The 21,429-nt window shown below is 41.3% G+C and overlaps 2 protein-coding genes across 4 annotated transcripts in view; one reads left to right on the top strand and one right to left on the bottom strand.

The window, feature by feature from the left end:
- Nucleotides 1–5,722, bottom strand: part of CFAP61 (cilia and flagella associated protein 61) — a 279,904-nt gene extending 274,182 nt beyond the window's left edge. For all 3 annotated transcript variants that reach the window (XM_019462387.2, XM_019462391.2, XM_053890470.1), the window contains exon 1: nucleotides 5,613–5,722. The gene's annotated coding sequence lies outside the window, so the exon portion shown is untranslated. The remainder of the gene's footprint in view (nucleotides 1–5,612) is intronic.
- CRNKL1 (crooked neck pre-mRNA splicing factor 1) lies at nucleotides 5,719–21,403 on the top strand. The gene is made up of 14 exons (XM_019462393.2): nucleotides 5,719–5,885; nucleotides 7,691–7,843; nucleotides 8,879–8,970; nucleotides 9,792–9,950; nucleotides 10,419–10,585; nucleotides 12,339–12,517; nucleotides 13,665–13,835; nucleotides 15,534–15,725; nucleotides 16,447–16,506; nucleotides 17,179–17,259; nucleotides 18,031–18,270; nucleotides 19,442–19,543; nucleotides 19,986–20,234; nucleotides 21,180–21,403. Exons 1-14 carry the CDS (start codon nucleotides 5,835–5,837, stop codon nucleotides 21,345–21,347), a joined length of 2,064 nt encoding a protein of 687 aa, XP_019317938.1. The 5' UTR covers nucleotides 5,719–5,834; the 3' UTR covers nucleotides 21,348–21,403.
- The last annotated feature ends 26 nt before the right edge of the window (nucleotides 21,404–21,429 follow it).

The raw sequence follows: 21,429 nt of genomic DNA, 5'->3' as shown, positions 1-21,429 counted from the left end.
ACCCAGATGCCCTACATTGTCCAAGCTCACTGAAACTGAAAAGAGTCCAAAATGCCAATTTATTCATTTACAATGGGAAAGTCAACAGCCAAACAGTCTAGATGTTTCTGCAGCCCAGACAGTTAACAAACAAGTCATGCAAGCTAAATACAAGTCTGATTTCCTCTCCTTTGAGAGAACAAGGTGTGCTATCTGGCCACTTTCTTGCAGCCTTGGTATCAGGGTGGCTGAGATGAACTGGGGGCACATGTACTCTCAGCTCCAGCCTTGTGAAAATGTGAGCTCAGAATGGCAGATCTTCACATTTGCAAGGGAAGAAAACCTTGATATTTATATAACATGTCCAAAATCAGAAAGATTGGCTCAAAATTTTCTTCATACTCTGAAGATAGAAATAAATAAACATTTCTTTTAAGCTGGTTTAGCCTCCACCTGTGCCATGGCAAGGCCATCCATGCACTCTGTCCTCACAGACCATCACATGGAAAGCCCAGTTATTGGAAGGTGGTTTACATGGGGCTAAGGCCAAGAACACAGTCTGTGGAATCAGAGTACCAGGGATGAGACCCAGTTTCTGTCGCCTATTAGCTGTGTAACCTTGAGCAAGTTACTAAAACTCTCCGTGCCTCAGTTTTCTTATCTGTAAATCAGAGATACTATACATACTGTAAAGGGTTTTATAAATGAGTTATTATATACAAAACACTGAAAGTAGTGTTTGACATGTAGTTAAGTGCTTGGTAAATATTAGCCATATCATCATTATTACTATTGAGCATGGACATTCTCAGGATTCAAAATAGTGGACATCAAGAAGTCACTCAAAGCTCCTAAGGTCTGGGGGAACTTCATCTACTGCAGAGATTTAAAGCCAAGGAAACTAGAGATGGGTAATGCTTAGGTGGCATCTTCCCAGTTTGCCTGGGCATCTCTACATTGTTGACACCCACAGGACCAATTGATCCCCTTTGCAAAGACACATTCTTTCTTAGATAAATGAACACACCTTTAATAAAGTGGCAGCTAAATTTTAATGACCTGACAACATTTCCTTTCTAAGAGGGCTTTACATAGCCCAGTTGCCATTATGAGCTGATTTCATATTCTTTTTTTTTTTTTTTTTTTTTTTTTTTTAATGTTTGAGAGAGACAGAGAAGAGTGTGAGCAGGGAGGGGCAGAGAGAGAGGGAGAAACAGAATCCAAAGCAGACTCCAGGCTCCAAGCTCAGCACAGAGCCCAATGCGTGGCTCAAACTCAGAAACTGCAAGATCATGACCTGAGCCGAAGTTGGATGCTTAACTGACTGAGCCACCCAGGTGTTCCTGACTTCATGTTCTAACTCTAATGTCAATCTTTCTTAACATTTAATTTTAAAAAATTATTTTGAAATACAGCAATGCATTCTTCATTATACCTTCTCAATGCATAATACCTTCTCACTATGAAAAACATTATATGTATATATACACATACACATACACACACATACATATATATACACACATATATAAAAATATGACTGAAATCATGATTGTTTTTATTGTGGCAAAATACACATAACCAAAAATTTGTCATTTTTGCCATTTTAAGTGTACCGTTCAGGGGCATGATGTAAGTTCACATTTTTGTGCAATCATCACCATTATCCATCTCCAGAACTTTTTCATCTGATATCCTGGTGTGAAATCCTTTTTTTCCCAGCTGAAGTCTCCTCTCTTTGGGGTTTGGCATGTGTATAATTTCAGATAGTACCTTCTACGTTAAGGGATCAGACACACACAGTACACATTGGATGGGCACCATAGACCAGTAGGAAGATAATCCATGGAGGGTGTCTCAACAGAAGGCCTTCTCACTCCAAATCTGGGAGAAGCATTACCAAGGAATAAAATGATGGTATTATTTCAAAGGAGGCAATCAGAACCTGACTGACTACCATGTGAGCAATTAAACACTCAGTAATATTTTCCACAGCCCCTGTGAATGTGAAATTAGGTGCCTCCTACAAAGACATGACATTAGTAGAGACAACAGATTTTCATATTTGCAAATATCTTTTACCTACTTTGGGTGGAAACAGACCTTAATAATGTCTAGACTCTTGTAAAGCTAGCCATAAATGTTGTCATTCCTGGTTTTGGTTTGAACTTAAAAGAAAAACCGGAAAGAGACATCCTGTTTGTGAAACATGATGTCATTAGTTGATGCTACAAATATACAAAAAATTTGAATAAAATAAGAAAGTATAATTACAGAGCTGAGCTTTGGGGGAAAAGGAAACATGGAAAGAAGGAAGAGAGAGTAAAGGGAAATCCTCCACCCAGATGGCAATGACTTTGTGTGCAGTGACTCAGGGAGCGATCAAATGTGATACAGGCCCTGGGGGCAAGAGTCTCAATTTCCCCCATGGGGAGAGCAGGTGCCTCGTTCAAAACTGAGAACTGAAAGTCAAACCATGTATACAACCTGGACTTTGGAGGGGCGGACCTCTCGGTAAATGAGAAGACTAAAAAAACGAACTTTACTAGCCTACAGAAGTGACAAAGAAGCTTTCTCTACTGATAGCTCTGGATAGAAAACAGAAGAAAACAAAAATGCTGTGAGGAATCCAAATCCTAGATCAAAGTAGGTGTGCACCCCAATCCACACTACCTGTGTAGTGTGCAAGTCCCCAAGAACTTCAGATAATAGACTGTGGAAGACACAATGAAATAAGTATCTTTATAATTATTAGAAATACATATAGAGAAAAGTCATGAGAACAGGTAATTATGAAAAATAACAGAAACTTTAAAAATGGAAAATATGATCATTAAACTTTAAGCTAACTGGATGGGTTAAAAACATATTAGACAAGATTGAAGAAAATTAATGAACTGGAAGGCAGTTATGAAGAAATTATCTAGAACGAAGCACAGAGAAATAGAGAATATGGAAAGCAGTTAAGAGACATGTAAGACAGAAGAAAAAGATTATCTGTGTCTTAGAGGAATTCCATTAATGTCTTATAGGAATTCAAAAAATAAAGAAATAAAATATTGTTTGAAAATACTGGCTAATTTTTTTTTTATTTATTTATTTTTTTTAGAATTGATGAAAGACCTGAATCCTCAGTCTGAGCAGGAAAATAAAAATAAATCCTGAATATATAGTAGTGGAATTACAAAACACTAAAAATAGAGAAAGCCTGAAAATGACTGGATAAAAGAAAAACTGCCTACGCAAGAATAATAATTAGACTAAGAGTATATTTCTCATCAGCAACAATAGGAGCCAGTAGTACATGGGTTGGCAAACTCCCTCTGCAAAAGGCCAGATGATATATATTTTAGGCTTCATGAGCCACATGTTCTTTGTGCAACTATGCAGCTCTGCTATTACAGCATGATAACAGCCAGAGACAATATGAACACAATATGAGCATGATTGTATTCCAATAAAATTCTACTCATGGACACTGCAGTTTGACTTTTCTATAATTTTAGTGTGTCCTAAAATATTTTTCTGGTTTTTTTCAATTGTTTAAAAATGTCTTTTAAAAAATTCTTAGCTTATGGGCCATACAAAATAGCCGATGGACTGAATTTGCCTTATGGGCTAGAGCTTCCCAACCACCAGAATAGTATCTTTAAAAAGGTAAAGATAAGCCGGGGAGCAGGGGAGAGCACCTGGATGGCTCAGTCAGTTGAGTGTCCAAGTTCAGCTCAGGTCATGATCTCATGGTTCGTGAGTTAAAGCGCCGTATCGGGCTCTCCACTTTCAGTGCAGAGCCCACTTTGGATCTTCTGTCCCCCTACCTCTGCCCCTCCCCCACTTGCAGACTCTCAAAAACAAACATTTAAAAAAAACCGTAAAGGTAAGGGTAGGGGCGCCTGGGTGGCTCAGCTCATTAAGTGTCTGACTCTTGATTTCAGCTCAGGTCATCGTATCATGGTTCATGAGATGGAGCCCTGAGCTGGGCTCCATGCCGACAGCGTGGAGTATGCTTGGGATTCTCTCTCTCTTTCTGCCCCTCCTCTGGTCACGCGTGTGTGCACACATGCGCATATGCACGTGCAAGCAAAGGTAAAAACAGCTATTAACCTAGAATTCTATGCTTAGCTAAACAATCATTAAAAGATGGAGGTTAAAAAAAGAAAATCTACTACAGATAGAAAGAAATTACCAAAGAATCTGATTGAAAGAACTCCTATAAGATGTACTGGGAAGAATAAAATTAAAATCAGAGAGGAATGAAACGTAAGATAAAAGGCTGGAGAGAGAAAAGTAAACATGCAGGTGTATCTAAAGAAGCATTGATGGCAACAAGAAAAGTAAAAATGATAAATTTTGCTTAAAAAACAAAAACTGCAGGGGCGCCCAGGGTGGCTCAGTCGGTTGAGCATCCAACTTCTGCTCAGGTCATGATCTCGCAGTTCACGAGTCAGAGCCCTGCGTCCGGCTCTGTGCTGACATCTCAGAGCCTGGAGCCTGCTTCCGATTCTGTGTCTCTCTCTCTGCCCACCTCACCTCCCCCACCCCCGTTCGTGCTCTGTCCCTCTGTCTCTAAATAAATAAATAAATAAATAAATAAAACATTAAAAAAATTAAAACAAAAAAACTGCGTTAAATTACCAGACAATAAAAACTTGTAGGATGCAAGGAGGGCAATCAGAAATAAAACATTCTAAGGTGTTTATGTCTCTAAGAGGAGGCTAGAGATGATTAACATTAAACTTTGTTAAATCAGTTATGCATAATTACAAATTGAAGGGAAATTACTTAAGGGAAACATCTTTTTGTCCTAAAAGCTATTTGTTTATTTTGTTAGGTGACTTTATTATAGTGATATAAAATCACATTCAGTTTATTTAGAATTTGAAAAGTGAGATTACTTATAAATATTTAAATAATAATGTAGGTAGTACAAAGCTATGGAAAATATTTTTATATTGGTTACAAATGACTTCAGTTTGGGAAATCAGCCTAGTTGTTTTTTTTTTTTTTTTTTCCAGAATCACTTCTTATAGAGGTAGACATGATTTTTCTAGATACATAAAATACACACACACATATACACACACACACACATATTTAAAAATATTTTTCCATAATTTACCTATCATGGTTAAGGACACTGAGGCTAAGAGAATTTACGTAATTATGGCATATTCACAGAAAATTTAAGCATCTGTTTATCTGACCACAAGGATGGCTTATTTGTCAGTACTCTGATGATTCATTTTAATTTTTTCTATTACCTGGTTTTAAAATACCTTCAGTTATTTTTTATTACAAGCCTTAAAGTTTATTTGTGCACAACTGTCCAGAAAGGAAGAGGACTGGACCTCAGAGACTACAAAGCCTAGAAGGCAACGCGGCGCCGGGCTACTTAGGAACCCAGCAGCTCGACCCCTTAGCATGCTGGGAATGGTAGTTTTCTGGCCGGCCTCTCTCCCTCCGCCCCCAAGCGTCCGGACCCGAGCTTTGTTCCCATTCCCCTTCCCTGGCGCCACGGTTCGACAGACCCACCCGTCCTCGCACAGTCATCCCAGTCTCGGAGACTGATTTGGGGTGCGTCCCTGACGCCCTGAATCCCGATCCCGCTGGGTGGCCAGCGCTACCCATCTCACCTGCAACTCTGCGATGCGGCGCTCAGAGAAGGACGCTCAGCCTGGTTACCACAGAAACGAAGTTACAACTGCGTCACGACGCGTGCGGGAAGTCAAAGGTCATACCAGCTAGTTCCGCTTCCTGTTCCGGGATCCCGGTTGTTGTCGGAACGCTTTGGGGTTCCGGCCAGCTTCGGGCCTATTTTGAGGGTCCAGGTTGGCCTGAGGTCTGCTGCTGCAGCCATGGCGGCCTCCACCGCAGCCGGGAAACAGAGGATTCCCAAAGTGGCCAAGGTAGGCGACCGCGAGGGGCTTTGTGGGAGGAGGCCCGGGAGAGGGGCTGTTCCAACCTCCGTGGGGCCTGCGGCGGGAGAGGGTGTGGTGCCAGGAGCAGGCCTACCCCGTGCGGGCCGAGGGGAAGGAGGAGGGGTCAGCCGGTGGTTGGGGACAGACTTTTGTCACTCCTGAGCATTCCCCAGCCGTCGTGGCCTTCGTTCTGGGAGGTGTTTTTGTTGGGGAAGGAGTGGGGTCATTTGGCAGAAATTAGTGCGCTAGGAGCTGGGAAGCTATGATCTAACGCGGGCGACGAGCAGTGCTCAAATAAGACACGAGTTAGTGTAAAATTGCAGCCTTGCCAAATGTTCTGCTGCAGCGTAGAATATGCCATGGAATAGTTGTGTGAGGGGTCTGCAGAGTAAACTTTGCTGGGGAAGTGATATTTAAGCTGACACTTGGTGGCTGACAAGGAGTTAGCCCAGCTGATTGTTGAAGGAAACAGAGGGCATGCGTTGTGTAGCGGCATTAAGTTAATTAAACAATAAATTTGATGTTATCTGGTATTTCCATGGGTGGCTGATACTTAGTGCTTAATACGTGACAGGCTTTGTCCTGAGCCTTTGTAGATGCCCTCACTCTAGTCTGTTTCTCCAGCCCAGATGGCTCTCTTGAGCTTGTCCTTTACATACTCATTTAGACAATTCCCCGAGATAATGTGTATAAATCACATAGCACATTATCTGTGATTACATATGAGCTAGCATCATTTTGAGATTCCTCATGTGGCATTAAACAATTAATGTGTCTTATAATTCAATTCCATAAAATTTGATTCATCACCAGTGGTCCAATAGAAATATAATGTGAGGTACGTTTGTAATTTAACTTTTCCTACAGCTACACTAAACAGTTAAGGGGCACCTGGGTGGCTCAGTTGATTAAGCATCCGACTTAGCTCAGGTCATGATCTCATGGTCTATGAGTTCAAGACCCGCATTGGGCTCTGTGCTTAACAGCTCAGCTCAGAGCCTGCTTCAGATTCTGTGTCTCCCTCTCTCTGCTCCTCCCTTGCTCGCGCGCTCGCTCTCTCTCAAAAATAAATAAATATTTTTAAAAAATTAAAAAAACAGCCAAAACAGGTGACATTAATTTAACTGTGTATTATCTTTAACTCTATTATCTCCAAGATATTGCTGTTTCATTATGTAATCAATATGGAAAATTTATTTCGATAGTTTTGTTTTTTTTCATGCTAAGTCTTCAAAATCCAGTTTATATTTTACCCTCACAGCCCATCTCTGTTTGGACTCACTGCATTAGCTCATGGCTGTTGTGTTGGGCAGCTCTAAGACCTCAAGAAACTTACAGTCTAATGATGGGAAGTTACTGAATATTATCTTTGATTTGAAATGCCATGAAAAACCAAACGCAACTTGAGACATTATCGTTCACCTGGGGCATTAATAGAAAAATTTTTTAAATAGAGGTTGTAACACTAGATAAGATGTGGCACACATCTTGATAAAACCTCTAGTGAGAATTTTACCTAAGGAGCCTCAAAGTTTATTATTATACTAATCTAAAAGGGGACACTTGGTATTCTTGCTATCTTTTCTCTTAAGACTTACCTGTGGCTTTGTAATAGATCCCATGCATAAGAAAGAAAACATTGTGTTTACTTTCATAGAGAAATGAAAACATGTTGTACGAAGAGAGCATCTGGTAATAATACTTAAAAAGTTCACACCCCCAAAAATGTCTGTTTTCCTAACCTTGTGTGATGAGCATCTATTAAAAAATGGAAACGTTTTCTGTCTTAAAAGGTGAAAAACAAAGCCCCGGCTGAGGTACAGATAACTGCCGAACAACTCTTAAGAGAAGCTAAAGAAAGAGAACTTGAACTTCTTCCGCCTCCACCTCAACAGAAGATCACAGATGAAGAAGAGTTAAATGATTACAAACTAAGGAAAAGGAAGGTCAGTCAAGGTGATACCTTCCAGTCTGTTAATAACATTGTCAGAGTTTGCAGAGTTCCTCATTGGTTAGAGAGGCAATAGCATAAGAATAGTTTATCGTTTCTAGCCCCATGAGTAGTGTGACTTCTGGTTACCAGATAATTGCATTTTGCTTAACTTTATAAAATATACCATGAATTATCTTTAAAAGTAGAAAGAAATTAAATCCACCAGAGACATAATTTTTGGTAGTTTAACCAAAGAGGTGGTAGTTTAACAAGTGAAACATGTGACAGCTGTAAGGGGCTGGACTTAACCAAGGCCGCGTTGTGTACTCTACCACTTTCTGCAGTAGGATTTAAGACCTGGGAAAGAGCCATGAAAAGACTTGGGGATCTGACCTCCTTACCCTAGAATCCTCACTCTAGAGAGTAGTTTTAAACCACTAACCCTGTTGTATTTACTTATTAGTGATGTTTAAAGAGTGATGTATGAAATTTGGAGATGTTACTGAGAGGAGTGAAATAGTCAAAAACATTTTTATACTAGGAACAAGTATAGAGTATATTAAAGGATCAGTTAGTTATTATCAGTAATAAGAGAAGATATCAACAACTTTGCTAATAATTCTGTACATCTAAAGTTTTTCTCTTTGTTTGCATGTAAGACTTTAAAGAAACACTTAAGATTATAACCTGCATTATGAGTTTCTTATTTCCCAAGGATTCCAGGATGTAATTTCTCCTAAATAACAACAAAATGAATAAATCTTTTTAGAACAGAATTAATGGAGTTGCCTGGGTGGCTCAGTTGGTTAAGCGTCAGGCTCTTGATTTCGGCTCACGTCATGATCTCACAGTTTGTGGGATCAAGCCCCATGTCAGGCTCTGTGTTGACAGCATGGAGCCTGCTTGGGATTTTCTCTCTGCCCCCCTTCTTTCTCTCTCTCAAACAAATAAATAAGCATTTTTAAAAAAGAACAGAATTAATGGACAAATGAAGATGTCATTTTTACTTATTTTTCCCTTCAATTTGCCCTTTTATCCCTTCCTCTAGACTTTTGAAGATAACATAAGAAAAAACAGAACTGTGATTAGTAACTGGATAAAATATGCACAATGGGAAGAGAGTCTAAAGGAGATTCAAAGGTAAAATTACTGAGTGTATAGTTTCATATATAAAGATGTAAGTTAAGAGACAGAAAAGAAACAGGAAAAGGTAAAGCATGAGTGAAAAAGAGTGTACCTCTGGTAGTAATTTTCTAAATTGTTCCGTGGAACCCTGGGGTCCTTTGAGGGGCCTCAGAGGCACTATGGTAGGAGAGTCGTGGGGGGACCACAGAGGAGATGCTGTAGGTGGGTGTCACCACCAGCACACACTCTACAGTCAGAGAAATGCAGTTTCTTCTGCTTTCTCTGTATTCGGATTCTTTTAAATAAAAATCGTTCCTTCAAAAACTGCTGGGCAACAAAATACAAGTCACCACCTGGCTCTTCCTATTGCCCAGCCTTTCTGCACTCTCCCGGCATGGCACACCCACTGCCCCCGCCGTGCCTGTGTACTCGCCACTCCTGAGGACACAGTGTCTCTTTGCCCTACACTAGGCTCTTCTCTCTGCCTGGAACGAGCACCCCTCCTCGCCTACCTTGGCTTCTGGAGCTTTCCTCAACTTCTCAACTCTGGCGTTACCTATTATTTAGCCTTTTGCACTAGATATTTTTATTCTCTTTTGCTTCCTGATGTAAAGCTTGATTATAACATTTACTATATTGTATTGTAATTACATTCATGTCTGTCTTTCTCTAAGAGTCTGTAGCTTCCTGAAAACCTGTCTTTTCACTTTTATATGCCCAAAACCTGGCTCATGGTGGACACCTGATAAAATAGCAGGGCACCACAAGTGGTTTGAAATAGTTGCCACATATGTTGTGTGTGCTACTTTGACATTCTCCAAATCTGGCTTCTTAAGGGCTCGATCTATATACGAACGTGCTTTAGATGTAGACTACCGAAATATTACACTCTGGCTGAAATACGCAGAAATGGAAATGAAGAATCGCCAGGTCAACCATGCCCGAAATATCTGGGACCGGGCCATAACAACTCTGCCTCGAGTCAACCAGTTCTGGTAGGTTTCTCATCTACTGAAGCAGCTTTTTGTAAGCTAGAAAAGTTCTGCCTTTCTGTGCATTTATTTTATTTCTGTAGTTGTAATCGTATATATTTAGTTTACGTCCTTTTTCTTTAAACATGCTGTAAGTGCTTTTTCATGTTTGTAGTATGTAGTATGTAGTCATAATCACAATGTATAAAGCTTGTGTAATCAAAACTAAAATTTGGGTTGTAATCTTTTATATGTAAGAAATATCTTGTTGACCTAAGCAATTTTTTAAGAAAAAATTACCTTTTTTTCCTATGGTTCATCCTTGCAGATCTGTATTTTGATAAGAAAACATGTTTGGTTTAGCTGTTGGGGAACATAAAGGCCTAAGTCTTCTTCACATTTAACAGAGTTAAAACTACAAATGCTGGAGATTATTTTCTTTCCCTAAGTCATTTTGACGATGACCCATATTTTGGGATGGTTTTATTGAAGGTACAAGTACACGTACATGGAAGAGATGTTGGGGAACATTGCTGGTGCCCGGCAGGTGTTTGAGCGCTGGATGGAGTGGCAGCCTGAGGAGCAAGCCTGGCACTCCTACATCAACTTTGAGCTACGATACAAAGAGGTGGATCGGGCCCGCACCATTTACGAGCGATATATCCTTCCAGCCAGTCCGAGTGGCGCCGTTACTGTCCTGGGTGCCACTCGTCCCATGGAGGTGCAGTCACGGTCTGGACATAGGGACAGTCGTTAATGTGGTCATGGTGTGGGCGCATGGACGGTCATTAACGTGGGCCGGGAATGAAAGATGCAAGTTCAGCCAGCTTCGTAAGCTACATATATATTTTCTAGAGACACAGGACAGTCAGAATAAAAGTTCGTAGTCTGGGTAATTGAGCTTTTTTCCAGTGAAACTTTGGGTTTGTTTGTATTTTGGCGTTAATGCTGTGGTTCCTTGTGGAAAGTGACACACCAAGGCTCTGGCTCCTGTAGCCAGTGCTGTTTCTCCAGGGTTTTTTTCCTAGGTTTTTCTAGGGTGTTGGTCATTAGCAGCACTACCGGAGGCCCCGCCAAAGGATGGAGACCAGAGGGAAACAGAGTGTATTGCAAGAAGCTCTGCTCCGGGGCCAGCGGGATGGGTTCGAGTCCCTTCTCTGGCATGTGTTAGTGGGGCAGCCTCAGATGAGTCAGTTAACACTTCTGAACCTTGTTTTCTCTGAAACAAGAATGAAAATGAAGTAGAATCTGCCAAGATTAGCTGTGTTTCAGGTTAAGATTATAATCTGTATAGGGTGGTGGGTAGCGTGTGTGCATGTGCCTGGTTTGTGTGTGGGTACGTACATGCATGTGCGCCCGTGTACATATTTTGCTTAGGAACAGTGATTTGGTATTTGTAAATTAAGTGGTAAGTGTGACTTCGATGAATATAAATACCAGGATAAACAAAAATCAACTTTAATATGTAATTTTAAGGTCTCCATTACCTCTGCACATTTTAATATCATCAGTTTAACGGAAGCTTTTATGACACTTGTTATGTGCCAGGCCTTGCTGGAAGCACTTTACAAATATCACCATTCAGTCCTCAGGACAGCCCTGAGCACAGGATCTACTTGAGTGTGCAGGATGGGAAATCCAGGCAGAAGTGGCTAAGCAGCGAGGTCAGGGTCTCGCAGGTGGTGGTAGAGGTGGGCTCAGAGCCCAGCCGCAGCTTCTGAGCCTTTGCTCTTAACATCATTGTCACATTTGAAGGTGTTACTACTTTGGAAGTCACGATTTCCTCAAGCAAGGTAGAAGAAAAATAGATACATCCTATTAAATAAAATGGTAATTCAAAACTTTTTTAATGTCAACTACATTTCAGTTAAAAAATAAAGCAAAACCTTTCTCTTCTGACTCTAGTTAGCAGTTTTGTTTTTGTGCTTTTTTTTTCTTAATCATTAATTCAAACATTAACATTACTGAGTATATAATACAGTAGGTGCCATTCATTGAGCACATTCTTTTGGTCCAAATCTGCTAAGAGCTTTATACCCATTTCCTCCTTTAAGGCCAACAGTCATCTAGTGAGGTTGGTTGGTGGTCTTTTTCTCTATTTACAGATGATAATGCTTAAGTCTTGGACAATTTAATGACTTATTCAGGATGGCATTGATAAACAGGCTTCAGGTTTTTCACTTCTCCACACTCACTTGTACCCATTACTGAAGTACTGAATCAGCACTAGAGGAAGTCGGGTGAACAAGACACGGCCCACTCCTAGAGGTTACAGATTAGTGTTTCTTTGCCTTTGCCCATGTTTTATCAACCCTATCATTGTAGTTAGCATTGTTGGGGGTTTGGGTTTGGTGGTTTTTTTTTTTTTTAAGCCTCATTGTCTTGCGTGGTATTTCCTTAAGTCCCCTGAACTTGTTCTCGTGCACCCTGATGTTAAGAATTGGATCAAGTATGCCCGCTTTGAAGAAAAACATGGTTATTTTGCCCATGCACGGAAAGTGTACGAGAGAGCCGTTGAATTCTTTGGAGATGAACATATGGATGAACACCTTTATGTTGCCTTTGCCAAATTTGAAGAAAATCAGAAAGAAGTAAGTACACTTGAAGAACTCAATTACATTGCATAACAGCCTAGGAAAGATGACTTATTGTGCACGCTGAGTTCACATCCATCTTACCCTTGGAAAAAATGTTTTCAAATCTCTAAAAGAAAACAATATATGTTTGTGGCTTAGCTGCAGATTGGGAGCCAAGTGATTATAAATCGTATTAAACTGTCCTAATTGTGTTGTGCTTTGCTTGAAAATTAAGCTTTTGTATCTATGATAAGAATATTATGTGTAAACTGAGAATTCGTCATTTGGTCTCCACACTAAAGGGCTCTACAGGTAATAAACCTGGAAAACAAAAGCCCAGAGCGCTTAGAGAACAGAAGTTGAAATGAAAACAAAGATTGCCCCACAAATAAGTCAGTTCTATTCTTATATATGGAAATAATCCTTTAAAGTAACTTAAATACTACAATCGAGTGAGATGCACTGAGGTCCAAATGCAGGGTCTTAACACTTATCGTGATAAGGACTTCAGATCCTGTCCCAGGGCCAGTGGGAAGTGTGAAGGGTGTTAAGCAGAAGAGTGGTAGGACAGGATTTATATTCGAAGGAAAGTCTCTAGCTTATTTGTGGAGATCATATTGGGAAGAAGGTGGCAGAAGGGGAAGTGAGGAGGCATTTGAAGTGGTCCAGGGAAGAAATGCAGATGGCTTGGGTGTAGGGAGGAAGCGAAGGGCTCTGTTGCAGAGGCAGATGTGGCAGGGCTCGTTGAAGTAGTGAATGTGGGGAATGAGGAAAGGAGAAGAATCAAGGAGGACCCAGGAGGTTTGGGGCTTGAGCAAGTGCATGACCGTAGGTGTTGCTTACCAGGACTGGGAAGACAGAGGTATCCAGGTTTGGTTTGAGAAACGGGAGGTCAGTTTTGGACCTGTTTATTCTGAGATGCACGCTGACATCCAACCGACAACCTTAGGTAGACAGTATTAAATATGGAGCTCAAAGGAGGGTGCCAGTCTGTCCTGACTGAAATGAATACTCTCAACAAGAGGGAGAAGAAAAGTCTTTATTTTGGACACTTGGAGACCTCAGAATCCACCAAGTAATGTATTCTGTCATAATTACTTTCCATGTTGTGAGTAAAGTGAGGATACTGTGTTGTAGAAATAATCATCCTGTCTGCTTTTAGTTTGAAAGGGTACGGGTCATCTACAAGTATGCCCTGGATAGGATTTCAAAGCAGGAGGCCCAAGAACTCTTTAAAAATTATACCATCTTCGAGAAGAAATTTGGTGATAGGCGGGGTATTGAAGACATCATTGTGAGCAAACGAAGATTCCAGTATGAGGAAGAGGTGAAGGTGAGTGCTGGCGTGGACGCTGAACTATGTGGGTAACTATAGCAGCTACAGTAAAGCGAGGGCTAGCGAGGGAGAGCTTCCAGGAATCATGCCCTTGGTGATGTGTCCCCAGTAATTGGCAGCTCTTTCAGTAGGAATAAGCAGGACTGATGGAAAAGGCCAGCAAGCACAACTCAGGTTTGCTCTGCCACTCACATGTTGATTGCTGGTTGTGCACTATAGAACCTGAGCAGAAATTGAGAATCCATTTGGGGAGTCTGGGTGGCTCAGTTGGTTAAGCATCTGACGTCAGCTCAGGTCATGATCTCATAGTTCGTGGGTTTGTTCGAGCCCTGTGCCAGGCTCTGTGCTGACAGCTTGGAGCCTGGAGCCTACTTTGGATTCTGTGTCTCCTTCTCTCTGTCCCCTCGCCTACTCACACTCTGACTCCCTTTCTCCTCTCTCTCTCTCCTTCCCTCCCTCTCTCTCTCCCTCCCTCCCTCTCTCTCTCCCTCCCTCCCTCCCTCTCTCTCTCTCCCTCCCTCCCTCTTTCTCTCCCTCCCTCCCTCCCTCTCTCTCTCCCTCCCTCCCTCCCTCCCTCTCTCTCTCCCTCCCTCCCTCCCTCCCTCTCTCTCTCTCTCTCCTCTCCCTCCCTCCCTCTCTCCCTCCCTCCCTCTCTCCCTCCCTCCCTCTCTCCCTCCCTCCCTCTCTCTCTCCTTCCCTCCCTCTCTCTCTCCTTCCCTCCCTCTCTCTCTCCCTCTTTCTCTTTCTCTCTCTCATTCAAATTAAATAAACATTAAAATTGGGAATCCATTTGAACTCCTTTCTGAAGAAGGAAGACTTAGAGATTTAGCCAAACTCAGAGATTTGAGTTTTTGTACACTCCCTTTTAGCTTAACTGCTTGAACAAAAAATGTAGATAGATAAAGTTCCATTCTCATCTCTTCACATGTAATGTACTGTTTTGATTTGAATTCAAGATCGTAGCATTTTCCTTTACCCGTCTGCTGTATATCTAAAATATTTTGCTTAGTCAAATTAATTAGGATATGGCCAAACAAAAGGCTGAATCTGGTGTTAAATGAGGTCAGCAAGATATGTTCAAGATAAATGATTATTAACTGAAAAGAGCAGGTGTCACAATTGTGACCATGGTTATAATTCCACTGTAATTTTGGGACACCTGGGTGGCTCAGTTAAGCGTCCAACTCCAGGTTTCAGCTCAGGTCATGATCTCACAATTCATGGCATCGAGCCCTCCTCGGGCTCCTCACTGAGAGCTCAGAGCCTGCTTGGGATTCTGTCTCTCTTCTCTCTGCCCCTCCCTCACTCATGCTCACTCTGTCTCAAAATAAATAAATAAACTTTAATTCCCCTGTAATTTTAAATCTAGACATAATGATATGCAGTCACATGTGTGAACAAAAACATTTATAATAGGCATCTAATTATTGAGTACTTATCTTGGGGCTGGTGTTTGTATATGAAAGCAACCTTGCTCTGAGACACCTGGCTAATCTCTCCTCTATATTCCTTTTTCTTTTCTATTTATAAAATCTCAGTCATTTTTGTTTGTTTGTTTTAATGAGATAGGATGAGGAATCTAGAAAAACAGTTGCTAAAATATAAGAAGGCAATCTAGTGTCTTTTACCCTCATGGAGTCCAGCAAGTGTAGCTCTTGGTTTGATTTTTATTCATTAAACTTGGCATCTTTCTAGGCTAATCCACACAATTACGATGCGTGGTTTGACTACTTGCGCTTGGTGGAAAGTGATGCCGAAGCAGAAACTGTTCGAGAAGTGTATGAAAGAGCCATTGCCAATGTGCCACCCATTCAAGAGAAGCGGCACTGGAAGCGCTACATCTATCTGTGGGTCAACTATGCGCTCTATGAGGAATTGGAGGCAAAGGTAAAAAACGGAATCCCACATCAGCTGTTGATGGCTGTCTCAGCCCTGCGCGTACAGCTTGGCCACAGCTCAGCCACCATGGGTGGTAACTGATACGTACAGTCCCAGAAACAGGAATTTAGTTTTAGGTTCTCAGCCATACAGTTACGTATTCTCCCTGTAACCTTTTAAAACTCTGTATACCTGTTGTGGGCACAGGTAAGGTTTTTGTTGTTGTTGTTCCGTCGTATTTTGTGTTTTAAACCTGAGGCACAAGAAGATTAGTACTTGGACTTGAAAGGGAACAATGAACCAGTCCTTAGCTTAATTTCATATCATACCCTGTATTGTCTCATCAGTAGGGATCACAGCTAGATTGCACATCTTTGTTTTTAGTAAAGATCAAGTGGGATTTTCAGAAATCAGTTGTGTAAGTTAATTGGGAAAGACTAGCTTTCTACTGTGGAGACTATAAAACATCTTTGTTTCTTTGTGCTCTCAGGCGAAAAGCCTTTCTACAGAGAAGCCTCAGAGTTTGATGGCTATATTGTTGGTGATTCTTTAACCAAAGTTTGATGGCTAAAGGTAGTTCGCTTTTGATCATAAATGATTAAATCAGAGTTTGAAAATAGCAACTTGCAAAAACATATTCAGTGTTGGGGGTATACATTTTTACTAATATCAGTAGAAAGTATTAGTAACAGACTTCAATATTTTGTGAAAATTTCTTATCCTAATACAGGATCCCGAGAGGACGAGACAGGTATATCAAGCTTCTTTGGAATTAATCCCTCATAAAAAGGTATGTTTGCTTTAAGTGTTCTATTCCAAACTGTCGAAATCCTACTTCTGTTTCTCGCGAGTAATACTTACTGTTTGAATAGTTTGCTGTGCTAGGCTCAAGTGAGAACTGGGTATGCTCCTTGCCTCAGAAAACACCTTACAGTCTAGTTGAGAGGACAGCCTGTGTTAAGTGATGAATAATACAGATAATGTAGAAATTCATAGGAGGATGGAGGAAGATGCACATCCAGAGAGCACACAGCACGTGCAGGAAACAACAAACAGGTGTTTGTTGGCATCCGAGTGGACACATGCGTGCCTGGGTGAACACCTCGTGCATGTTTTGGAAACGGTTGAGACGTTATCTCTGCCCTACTTCCCAGCATGAGAAACAAGTAGAGATGTTGGCCGAGTTACCTTCTAGAATAGAGGTGGTGTGTTCTCTCTGCTCACCAGCATACGCACAAAACAGCAGGGGCTGCAGGACCATGCAGTGCAATAAAGTACCTGGATTCCTGTTTGTAACTTTTATGAAATAAACATCCTATTTGCTTAAAAACAAGAAAACACGTCTGTCTTCGCTCTGAATATGTAGGGAAATCTAATCGCATGTGGCCTTTTATTAAATTTTTAACATACTTCAGTGTCATTGAAATGACTCTCTTAGGTGTTTTGTGCTTTTGTTTTCTAGTTCACATTTGCCAAGATGTGGTTACTATATGCACAATTTGAAATAAGACAGAAAAATTTACCATTTGCCAGAAGAGCTTTGGTGAGTAAAGAAAGGATCGAGATGCATCATTGACTTCTATGAGAAGAAAATTAAATTTTAGTGCCTACAAGTTGGACAGTTCCTACTAAGAATGCCACAGAATTGTTCTGCCTTTATAGCCTGAGACATGTCAGAAAATGCATGGCCTTTGAAGAAGGATTGGGTGAAAATGTAAATTAATATTGGAAGCTTTATCTGTAGCTCCCAGTTTTTTACTCAGACTGGAAAGATCTGATCTTAGTTCACATTAGGTCTTAAATCAGCTCTTTAATAGACTGATGTGCAAAATTCAGGGGTGTTACATGCACCTTCCTCTTAACAGTTATTCTGAAGTGTCTTGATAGGATTAAATACTGTGTATAAATGCAGTTATCCTTCTACTAGCCACTCTTGCCCTGGCTGTGGGCAGCAAGGCAGATTTCATTCTATGATTACCACTTCATTTATGGGACGTTTTATCCATTTGACGTCCATATTCCCTACATGCTCCTGAGATACTAAGTAAAATCCAGAGTACTTATGTAGACAGTTCTGAAACACTCTCTTGCTGAACAGGCCCCAATGGGCATAGGCCCTCTTGACTGGTGGGGGAAGTAGAGGGTTTCCATTGGCCTTCTGTCAAGAACCAGTGTGGACATTGTGATACCACAGAGGGAAAGAGTGGCTTGTCATGTTCTTCTGCAACAGAGAACAGTTGTTGGGATAGGTTGGTGATGTCTGTGCACAGATTGAACCCACATATCCCAGTGATTTGGTCATTTTGTTTTCCAGGGAACTTCCATAGGCAAATGCCCAAAGAACAAGTTATTTAAAGGTTACATAGAATTGGAGCTGCAGCTTCGAGAATTTGACAGATGCCGGAAGCTTTATGAGAAGTTCTTGGAATTTGGACCTGAAAATTGTACCTCTTGGATTAAGTTTGCAGAGTTAGAGACAATCCTTGGTGATATTGAGAGAGCCCGGGCAATCTATGAGTTAGCCATCAGTCAGCCACGCTTAGACATGCCGGAGGTGAGGATCTCGAGTTGAATATAATCTTGTTTTAGATACTTCTCCAGCATTGCTTTAGATAACCATCTAAATGTGTGTGCATTTCACATTATAAAGGTAAATTTACTTGTAGTCTTGTCTGCTCAGATTAGTTCTTCCTGTGTGGGAGATAGCAGAAGAAGGATGGGGGTGAGGGGACCCTCAAGTAGGATACCAGGGCCCAGAACCCCATTGTGACACCAGGATGAGTTGGGATATAATAGGGTTTGTGACTGGCTCTCTGCCTCCTTTCCTCAAACAGAAAGCTAACTAAAGGGATGGAAACAGGCAGCAGGCAGCCCCATCTGGAGAACTGGAAGTTGAGACTGCACATCCCCAGATTCTCCTAGCACAGTTTTGCCCAGATCGGGCCAGCAAAAGAAGCTGTATGTAAAGCAGGATATTCCTGGAATTACTACTGCCACTGTCCTGGCCTGCCCCAGGACCTGAAATCATCCCTTCCGTATTTAAACTTGAGCCACGAGGTGGCGCCAAACCACAGCTAGCACCCTGTGAATCTCCCAGGAGCCACTGAAATCACCCAGCCCTTTTATTAGTCTTGCCCTAATGTGACTCTGCATTTTATGGCTTGGGCTCCACCAGCCGCACTAGGTCAGGGCCTTATGTGTTATTGGTTCCATCGGTTGGCCTCAGCTCCCAGGCATCCAGGCCACATGTGACTACATCCTTGTTCCCTGACAGGCCGTACCTAGCAGGTGGGCTGCTGCTTACTGAATAGTTGTTGAAGTGAATTCAGATATATGAAGGAATTTACAGTGGACGTAAGAACAGTATATCCTGGCCTAGGCATGTCCCTGGCAACGTCAGTTGTATGTGACAGGATCTTGGCAATGTCTGGGAGACTTGGCAAGTCTCTGAGCTTCTTGTGGTAAGTCCAGCATTTGAAAAACTCTGAAAGAGAATCCACAAATGAATCCAAAGCCTTTTATCTCATAATGTAGAATTGTAGCCAAATTTTGGCCAGCTTGTAAATGCCAGTATTTTTATTGTGTGCACATGCTGCCTAGTCTTTAATTGTTCATAGAAATCCTGGGTTTCTGGATGTCCTAGGTTGGAGTGGCAGTTAAGCTCAGCTTTGGCTAGGGACAAGTTGCTCTTTAAATGTCAAGACTGACTAAGTTCTCTTTATTAGGTGCTTTGGAAATCATATATTGACTTTGAAATTGAGCAGGAAGAAACTGAGAGAACACGAAATCTTTACCGACGATTGCTTCAGCGAACACAGCATGTCAAGGTATCCTGCACTCTGTCAATGATCTTTGATTTTGCTTAAATTAGCAGTCCTGAAGGAGATATTTTATTTCTGTGTTTTAAGTGTTCTGTTTTGGTTTTGTTTTTAATGATTTCCTTGCTTTTAGAAGGTGCCCGTGAGTCTCAGAGGACTTTGCAATATAAAGCTTATACCAAGTCAGTATTTATACTGCATGGGAATAACTTCAGTATCACAGGATTTAATAAAAAGTTCAGCTCTTTTCAGGATTTTAAGACTCTTTCAAACTTACTTGGATATAGAAGCAGACTGCTTCAGCATTATTGAAACATATAATCAGTGTGTTCTTTGGAATACTATTAGTATGTTCAGATATCATTAACTAGAGATTCATGTTATTGTTACTACATGAATGTTTTCTGGGTGACATGGTTATTAATTTGGTTCTATAATAATTTTTCATAAGGTATGGATCAGCTTTGCCCAGTTTGAGCTGTCTTCAGGGAAAGAAGGAAGTTTGGCTAAATGCAGACAAATTTATGAAGAGGCTAACAAAACCATGAGAAACTGCGAAGAAAAGGAAGAGAGACTTATGTTGCTAGAATCATGGCGAAGCTTTGAAGATGAATTTGGAACAGTATCAGATAAGGAGAGAGTAGACAAACTCATGCCAGAGAAAGTCAAGAAAAGAAGAAAGGTCCAGGCTGATGATGGGGTAAGAACTGAGCCCTCGGAGCTGGTCATCTCATGTCAGATGAGCGAAAATGCATCTGACTTTGAATGTACTTTTATGTACCATTTACAATGTGACCATGGGAAGAGACAGCCTGGAGTAGAAGACAGTTGCAGTCTGGCTACCATGGAAGCAGAGAGCAGGGTGTATGGTCCACCCAAGGCTAGAGAATAGGAGACAGTTGGCAAAGTCCTCTTGGAGGTGGTTGATTCCAGGAACTGCATGTAGTGTGGTATTTCTGGAACATTAAGCAGGAGGTCAGAGTGGAGGGAAATGAAATTCAACTTCTAAGTCGGACCTAATCCAGAGGCTTTGTAAGCTGTACGCAGACGCTTTTGCACAAAATGACATGCCCCAGTAGTTGGCATCTCCCGCAGGCATACTCGAGGAGCTTAGATTAGAGGAAATCTGTCGGGAGGCTGTTGTAAGCAAGTGATGGTACAGGCTGGAACTACAGTGACCTTTAGGAAGCCAAATCAGTGACTGACTGGAGATGGGCAGTAAGGACAGGGAGTCGGAATAGTGCACAGATTTATAGCTCTCACTACCAGGTAAACATGAAGTAAGTCTTTAAAAATTTAAAATCTTAGAAGACTGAAAGATGGAGGAGGAGACACAGAGTATCTTCTTGATTGACTACAGAGGAGCTGTGCTTTGATTTTTAGGCTCTTCTTCCACTGGTTTTTAGCTCTCCACGAGCTCCCCTTGTGGCAATACCAACCCCACAGCTACTCGTTCACTCCCGATCTTGCAGGCCCAGCCCTTGTTCTTGCTGTGATGGGCTTTGATGTTGTTTCATAAGATGAACATGAGATGAATTTGAACTCTGGGTTTGGCAGTGAAAATTCTCCACTTTAAAGTAACTGCAGTTGAGTATTTCAGCCATGTGTTGGCTTATCTTTTCATTGTTTTACTTTTTGTCTGTAGTCTGATGCAGGCTGGGAAGAGTATTATGATTACATCTTTCCCGAAGATGCTGCCAACCAACCCAACCTCAAGCTCCTGGCCATGGCCAAACTTTGGAAGAAACAGCAACAGGAAAAGGAGGCTGCTGAGCAAGACCCAGATAAGGACATTGATGAGAGTGAATCCTGATGTTCTTGTTCATATTGAGAAGTGTGTTACTATTTTTATAAATTAATAGTTTGGAACTGTTGTGACTCCTGTAAGTTTTTGT

The sequence above is a fragment of the Panthera pardus genome, unplaced genomic scaffold, assembly GCF_024362965.1.
Source record: "Panthera pardus isolate Hobbes unplaced genomic scaffold, ASM2436296v1 HiC_scaffold_25, whole genome shotgun sequence".
Lineage (NCBI taxonomy): Eukaryota > Metazoa > Chordata > Mammalia > Carnivora > Felidae > Panthera > Panthera pardus.
This window is presented reverse-complemented; position numbering and strand designations above follow the sequence as displayed.

Excerpts from the sequence above, each read along its gene's own strand:
- CRNKL1 (XM_019462393.2), top strand. The coding sequence starts at position 5,835 with ATGGCGGCCTCCACCGCAGCCGGGAAACAGAGGATTCCCAAAGTGGCC. Across the intron at positions 8,971-9,791 it reads AGTCTAAAGGAGATTCAAAG|GGCTCGATCTATATACGAAC; the intron begins GTAAAATTACTG and ends TGGCTTCTTAAG. Across the intron at positions 12,518-13,664 it reads TTGAAGAAAATCAGAAAGAA|TTTGAAAGGGTACGGGTCAT; the intron begins GTAAGTACACTT and ends GTCTGCTTTTAG.